Source organism: Sinohyriopsis cumingii, chromosome 15, assembly GCF_028554795.1.
Source record: "Sinohyriopsis cumingii isolate HCF-2022 chromosome 15, ASM2855479v2, whole genome shotgun sequence".
NCBI classification, from domain to species: Eukaryota; Metazoa; Mollusca; class Bivalvia; order Unionida; family Unionidae; genus Sinohyriopsis; species Sinohyriopsis cumingii.
This window is the reverse complement of record NC_142975.1, coordinates 110,986,376-110,994,530: the sequence shown is the minus strand read 5'-3', so window position 1 is coordinate 110,994,530 and position 8,155 is coordinate 110,986,376. Positions and strand designations below refer to the sequence as shown.

General features: G+C 35.8%; 1 protein-coding gene across 1 annotated transcript in view; it reads left to right on the top strand.

The window, feature by feature from the left end:
* Positions 1-1,947: 1,947 nt before the first annotated feature.
* The window catches only part of LOC149782479 (alkaline phosphatase, tissue-nonspecific isozyme-like), a 66,717-nt gene continuing 60,509 nt past the window's right edge, over positions 1,948-8,155 (top strand). The window contains exons 1-3 of the mRNA XM_089935145.1: positions 1,948-2,038; positions 4,073-4,293; positions 6,952-7,126. Coding sequence (XP_089791271.1) covers positions 1,948-2,038; positions 4,073-4,293; positions 6,952-7,126 — 487 coding nt within the window. The remainder of the gene's footprint in view (positions 2,039-4,072; positions 4,294-6,951; positions 7,127-8,155) is intronic.

Here is an 8,155-nt window from a genome sequence, read left to right as displayed (position 1 = left end):
TTACACGCGTCTTTAACACTTAACCCTGATCAAAGTCACAAATGTTTAGGGAAAGTGCATTAGCTCCCACGTGTCTATAAATCCCGGGTACAGTGATCTGTGAAGTTTTGAAGTATAGCTGCGTTACACTCCTTAAGATGTATTTGCCTACCAGTTCTCATTAGTCTAGGTGAAAAAGGGTGTAAAACAATAAGGGTGTAATTAATGTAGAGTTGAAAAGGAAAAGTTAATTAAGTGTGAGAGCTAGGTCACAGTGACCCGTTTTTGTACGGTTGAGTAGCGCTCATTAAGTTGAATTTACTTATCAATTTGCATGAGTGTAGGTAACACAGGCTTTAGAAATTGAGGGTATAAAGAAAGAATAGCTGAAAATTCAAAAGTCACTGAAATATGAAATTAAACAAAAGCTATAATTTTCCACTTAGAAAGGTGGGTATTAGGCCACGCACAAGGAAGATTGCGTTAATTGTTCCACTTCAGGGAGGGGGCGCTGAAGGCGGCTTTCGCCTAGTGCGCAAATTCGTCCAAAACAACACCGGGGGTGCATTAGAAACTCTCACCTTCTCTGCTCGGGTCAGTTCCCAAAGCATTACACTTCTGTAGTTCATACCGTATATCAGAACAAAAACCGGGTCCGTCAGCAACTCGCATCTCCTGTGCTAGATACCGTTTGCCAGAGCCTGACCAGGTGCCCCATCAACTTTCACTTTCTCTGCTCCTTACCCTTTATCAAAGCGCTAGAAACTCTTACCTTTTGTACTTGATAACAATTACCTGATTGTAACTCTTACAGTCTATACAAAATACAAGAACAAACACTGACTAGTCCGGAAATATACGACCCTATAAATATTTCAACGTGGAAAACAATAATCTACCAAAACAGTAAAAGGAAGTCAGAACAATAGACAGAAATTGAAAGAATATCAGTATATCAGTTTATCATGATGTCTTATATGGCGATTGTGCTAATCGTGATAGTGCTTATCTCGCATATCATGCATGTATCACGCATATCACACATACATCTGCAGTTGACCAGCGTGCACTTACTGATCACACTGTAGAACACTATTGTGTATTGATCAGCACTACATTTGTTTCTGATTAATCAACATCGATAATGATCATCGTTGATACAATTCTGGGTAACGGCTTAAGATTTTGAAGCAGTTCCGATCCGCACTGGCACCCAATGCAGGTCGCCAAACTTACACACGCACACACGCACGCACGCACGCAAGCACGCACGCACGCACTCATGCCCACACACGCACATGTTAGCAAATAATCGATGTTTTTCACAAATGGTAAAAGTATAATTGTCATTGGTTATTCAAATAAACCACTGTTGTTCAAAAAGGATTTCAGCGAATGGTATAATGGTTTAAGTCAGAAATAAACATCATATATTGTTAACCATCCCTTTACCCTAGACTAAGTCAAAACTCAGGCATAATGTATCATCGTCGTCGTCATCATCATCATCATCGTCGTCGTCGTCGTCGTCGTCATCCTCCTCCTCATCATCATCAATCAAAAGTTATTTTAAATGTAATGATTTTCTTCTTTGCTGCTGACTAGGAAAAGACAAAATTCTGGCATTGTTTACCATCATCAACCTCATCACCATCATCGTCATCATCATCATCATCATCATCATCATTATCATCAGTCAAAAACTATTTTCATCAGTTTGTTTATTCTTCTTCTTTCTCCTTCTTCTTTTTCTTCTCCTTCTTTGTAGAGTATGACACATGAGGAAATACATAACTCAGATTTTTTAAAATGCAATGTATTCATATAGGTTGCTAATAACTAAAACCTAAATTTAGATGATGATGATAATTTTGTCACGAATACTGCGTTACTTCGTACCTTATTACTGACCGACACCAATCATTTTTTCTCAGACAAAAATTGAATTTGCACTGTTTCTTTAGGAAAATGTTCCTCACCTTCTGCCTTTTGTGGTACTGCATAATACTGTTGAACCACAACACGGATGCTCAACCGAAAATTCCCAGTGAAGAGAAAGGTATATATATATATATATATATATATATATATATATATATATATATATATATATATATATATATATATATATATATATATAAACAACAATGATCTTTGATGACAAAATGTTTCTTCATTTGTAAATGAAGTATATTATTATTATTATTATTATTATTATTATTATTATTATTATTATTATTATTAATGATTCTCTGTTTCTGTTAGACCTCTTCGCGCTGAAAATATAGAGAACCATTTTGACAAAACTTGCCACTGTTATAGTTTATTCTTAATGTGAATGGGATAATACTACTCCTTACTCAGCCACTTTTCTTCCCTTTTTGTCTGTTCTCATATTTTCTCTTGTTTGCCATACCTATGTCACTAATACTCTTTCAATTCCTATCTCTTCTCCGTTTTTGTCTATTCTTCTTACTTCGCTTCCTCCTCTTCCATATTAGTCCGAGTTTTCTCTGACCCATGACACCCCCTTTTTTAATATTTGGACATTGATGTTGGAGTGTAAGGTCAGAGTTCACTGCCTATCGAAAAGTTGGAATTCGCCGACACCATTTGGTGTCGGCATAGGGTAGCTGCTTAGTAGCCGGTCTAGCAAAGTTGAACGACCTTTCTTCGAGATATACATGCATGAAATCGATAGGAATATGATTTATTTTCTTAGAAATTGCAAGCATAGCATTTGTTAGATCTTTAATCCGCTGAGAGGCAAGACGAAAGTACATCGTTGCTTAAATTTGACCTGGATCTCGCCATCTGCATTCCGAGTCACATGACTATACAACTCTTGCAACCTACATGTCGATGACATCAGAGGTCATAGAGTCACGTGATATCAACACTAACCCATTCATAGTGTTGTTGTAGGAAAACAAATCGAACATATGAATGGAAGTCACGTAATCTTTATAGAAAAATAAAAGAACACAAACTTCTCAAAATATTTATTTTGAAAACAACGACCGGAAATCTGTAAATGTTGAAGCAACTTGAAGTAAAACCAGATTCACTCTGCAGAGAGCACATGTCAATGTGGTAGTCATGTGATACCAACAAAAACATCGCTGATACGTACTCAGTACTTGTTGAAAATGTGTGTGTATGTGTGTGTGCGTGTGTGTGTGTGTGATTTGGATTTTTAACTTAGCTTTAATAATTTTTTTCAGTCATATCGCTACGATGTCTGCAGTGTGACAGTTTATAGTGATGTCTAGCTCTGATGCGTCATGCTGCAGAGCATGATGTCCCACCCAGTCACATTATTCTGACACCAGGCCGACCAGTTCTAACACTAACCTCTTAATACTGGGCGCCAAGCGAGCCAGTAGTTAGTACCATTTTTGTAAGTCTTTGGTATGACTGGGTCGGGGATCGAATCCACGACCTCCCGCATCCGAGGCGGACGTTCTAATCACTAGTCCACCGGAGCGGACTTGTTGAAAATGGTTTTCTCCATCCTGCTGCGATTCCGACAGTTTTCTTGTCGTTGTTCTCAGAATATATATGTTGAGAATTAAGCGTGCATTATATTTATTTACAAACATTAAGTGACTTCTATATAATATTTCCAAATTCTATGTATAAAAACTTTGTAAATTTGTTCATCGTTGATATCACGTGACTATATGACCTCTGATATCATTGACATGCAGGTTGGGAAATTTGTATAGTCATGTGACTCGGGATCCAAATGGCGAGATCAAGGTCAAATTTCAGCAACGATGTACTTTCGTCTCGTCTGTCTGCAGATTAAAGACATGACGAATGCTATGCTCGGGATATTTGAGAAAATAAATAATAGTCCTGTCGATTTCGTGCAGGTATATTCTGATTAAAGGAAGGCTAGTAAGTGGCTACCCTATGCCAAAAGGTGTCGGCAAATTCCAACTTTTCGATCGCGAGTGGACTCTGACCCTACACCCCAACATCAATGTTCAAATATCAAAAATGGGGTTGCAATGGTCAGAGGAAACTCGGACTACTTCCATATTTGCGCCATGCTAATACGTTAATAGAAAATTTCTAAATACGTTAGGCCCAGAGTTTTGGAAAACAAAGGCAAAAGTAGAGCTGAAGAGAGTTCTAGGAACGAAGGATATAAATAATGTAGCAAAGAACGTGATCATGTTCCTTGGAGACGGTATGGGTGTATCCACGGTAACGGCTGCCCGGATCTATAAGGGGCAGCTGAATGGACAACTAGGAGAAGAAACCATTCTAACATTTGAAGAATTCCCGAACCAAGGATTAGCAAAGGTGAGTCTTCCCAATGGAAATTTGTTTTGTTCTATTTTCATATCAGTTTATATTTAAAATGCGCCAACAAAAAAAAGTCTGCGTTTTTTTTAAATCTTCTGAAAATGTAAACATCTTTTATTTTTGGTTTTCATTTCTGAAATCATTTCTTTTCCAAAGAAGACTGGTTCGGTAGACAACGAGCTCTTTTCAAACGCATAATTGACTCAACTCATTGAATGTTCTTATTTTCAGTGTTATTCTCTCAGCCACCAGGTCATATCCTTCTCCAGCACATACATTCCCAGTCTGACCAAAAATAACACACTTGTACGGACGTTTTTATGCGTTGAGCGTAAAATTATTTTAAAATGTATTCTCGGGATCCCATTTCACAAAGGAGGGTTTTCTCTGTACAAATGGACATTCAGGGGTATTTCAAGGTTCTAGGCAGTTGGTTATCTTTAGAAATTATGTTAATTTCAGTATTTTGCTTCACAAGTTAGCATATCCTCGGGATCCTTTCATGCCACACATATAAGAGAAAGCAAACCCAACACGTTTAGTAAAATTCAACAAAAATGTATTACCAAAGAATACAAAGTGAATATTTTTTAAATGAACTTACAGTGTTAAGAATTAAATCCCAGATAATCTTAAAAGATCTATCATAAGTCTAAAAGTATAGTGTTCCCAATGAATTCCAGTGGTGTTCCGAATGAATCCAATCTTGAAAGTGCTGATGTATAATTAGCCTTGAATGAGTTAATGTACAAATATTCTTGATATATCGCAATGATATAATCCAGAATGTCCTTGAAAGAATTCATAATAAACCCGATGTAATGTTTCAGTACGAATGACAATGAACACTTTGTAATGCCAACGAATAATGTAAATAAACGATTCCTCTCAAATTGACTTATCGCCACTTGTCAATCATGCTAATCCATTAAACAATCGGCGAACGTAAATTAGACACATCTCCAAGCATTACCTTCGTCCGCCATTTTCCTCGAACAAACTGCCTGTGGCAATAATGAATTGATTATAATAAGTTTTTACAAATTTTGCAATGATTTGTTGATTTCTCGATCGATACGGGTCAAAAGAAGTCAGTGGGAGCCTTGTAGTTCTTACAGTCGATATCCAGATCGTATAAATGGTGGAATTAGATTGATTCCTTTTCGGAAAGATAGACAAACTTCAATGGATAAAGACTTTTTATGGTCGCGATACGATCAGCTGAATATGGGAATAATTGATGACGATAACAACATGTTTGTTTTGCATAAAAGTATGTAGAAAAGAATACCCTGTTGATGGTTTGAAGAAAAAAAAAACAGAAATCGAAATTGAAAATGTATGCATATATAAACGTTTCTAAAATACGAGTGGAGAACCCCCTAAATTTCGGGCTTTGATGTATATTTTTTTCTTGTATATGAAGTACTGAACCCCAGACTGCATTATTTAATAGTTTCAAAATATTGACATTAATGTTAGCTGGTCTTTAAAATAATAATTTATCTTTTCAATCTTTCAGACACCATAGTGACTCTTTACTATCTCACTGGGCTGCAGGAGGGGTGGGGATACAAAAATGTAATAATAAAGAAATACAAAAACAATTGTTTCAGATAATTATCGTTCGATATATTAAGCATGCATTTATATGTTTCCAGCAAAAGACATCATTTATCAAGATTCCATCTGACGAAGAATAGAATTTAAAATTATTATGTACAGCGTTATACATCCAAACAGTAATTATTTAGGATTTTATTATTAACTTTTAATTCGTTTACTTCCAAGGAAGCATAAACATCAGCCAGATTAGATTCATAAGAAGATTATATAATAAATACATTAGCATCATTTGGAGCGAATTTCCTTTTACATGAATAATTTCTCCAGCAAATTTAAAATTTATTTTTATTGCTTACTGAAATGAAATACTTAGGTTATTACTATACGAACTTGAACTACAAAGATAAATATTGCAGTATGCTTTATGCAACTTTTTAATTTTAATTTTTAGGAATAATACAAGTTATTTTTAATAAATATATCACTTAAAGTGAAACATATTTCCTTGCCAAATAATGTTTTTTGGTTGGGGGTTAACAGGTGGTCAAGTCACGTGATTTGGTAGGCCGAGCGTCTTCCTTAAGGTCAATTATCACTGAACGCAACGAACAGACTGATATTAAGACATGAATGAATACTTGTTTACTTCTTACTCCTTATATATAGACTGTCACATGACTTATAACACAACAAAATGCCATTAACCCAGGATATTTCCAACGGAAATTTCATCAGATTCGTAAAAAAAGGTCAAGTAAATTTACTTAAATTTTAGCGAACAACCTAACACAAATCAGGTAGACCACATAATATCCGGGGGGAAAAGCAAGGCCCTGAACTCAAGTTCAATTAAACATATTTACAAATGATCGTTATCTTTAAGCATAATCTACAATCAGGGTCAAATGTCATTCATTTGCTGTAATTCTCATCGGTCTTATTTTCATGGAATTGTAACAATTTAATATGATAATAAACATATTATATACCATAATGCCACTTTGATACGAAATATCCTAGCTGTTATGTGTCAAAATAGTACATTCATCACCACTAAAGTTGACTTTTATTCTTTCTCATATTGGGTAGACCTATAGTGTTGATCGACAAACACCCGATTCAGCTGCGACAGCCACAGCGTATTTATGTGGAGTCAAAGCTAATTACAGGACTCTCGGTGTTGATCCGAATGTGCCAGAGAAGGATTGCATCGCCCAAAAAGGCAGGGAAGTGACGTCAATCTTAGACTGGTCTAAAGCTGAGGGTAAGATTCTCCCTCATATATATATATATACTATCATAGAGGTTAGAGAATTTTTAATTAGTACTCTACGGAGATTCGAACCGATGTCCGCGGGTAAACTGCACACATCGCCTTACCTACACACACGATCCAATATTCCCTCACGACTAAGCACACATCACCAAACAAAAGATGCAACTCAGTCGGTGTTATATGCAATCATGTGTAGCAGACACACTCGCATGACGACCTAATAATCAATTCTCATCTATCTACATAGTCATTCCGGATTCCTGTGCATGAAATCAAGTTATATACAATCAGTTTCAGAGAAATATAAATATACACTAGATATAACGAAAAGTGCTATCCCTGGATTCTATAGAAGAATGCTTGACAATAGTAAGTAGAATACTATTTTTAATGCAAATAATATTATCATACAGGTGAGAATATTTTTAATTCGTACACTACAGAGATTTGAACCCAGGTCCGAGGGTAAACGGCACCCATCGCCTTGCCTGCACACGCGAACCCATATTCCCTCACGACGAAGCACACATCACCAAAAATGATTTAAAATATATTTATAATTCTCTAAATTAATTCTATATATTGATAATTCGCTAAAATTAATTCTATATACCTTGGTTGGAATATTAATTCTACTTAATGTTATCAAGCATTCTTCCATAGAATAGAGGGAAAGCACTTTCCGTTCTGTTTGGTGTATATTTATAAATATAATAAAATTCTCTCTCTCTCTCTCTCTCTCTCTCTCTCTCTCTCTCTCTCTCTCTCTATATATATATATATATATATATATATATATATATATATATATATATATATATATATATATATATATATATATATACACATACATACATACATATGTAGCGAAGTGGGATTCCCTAACTTCAGTGGGAAAATATCCCCCTGGGACACTCTAGCCCCAAGGTTTTTCAGCACACCCTGGAACACTCTAGCCTCAAGGGGAATTGAACATGGGGAATATAGGGCCTGTACAGCGTCAAAGGAAAGAGGGGT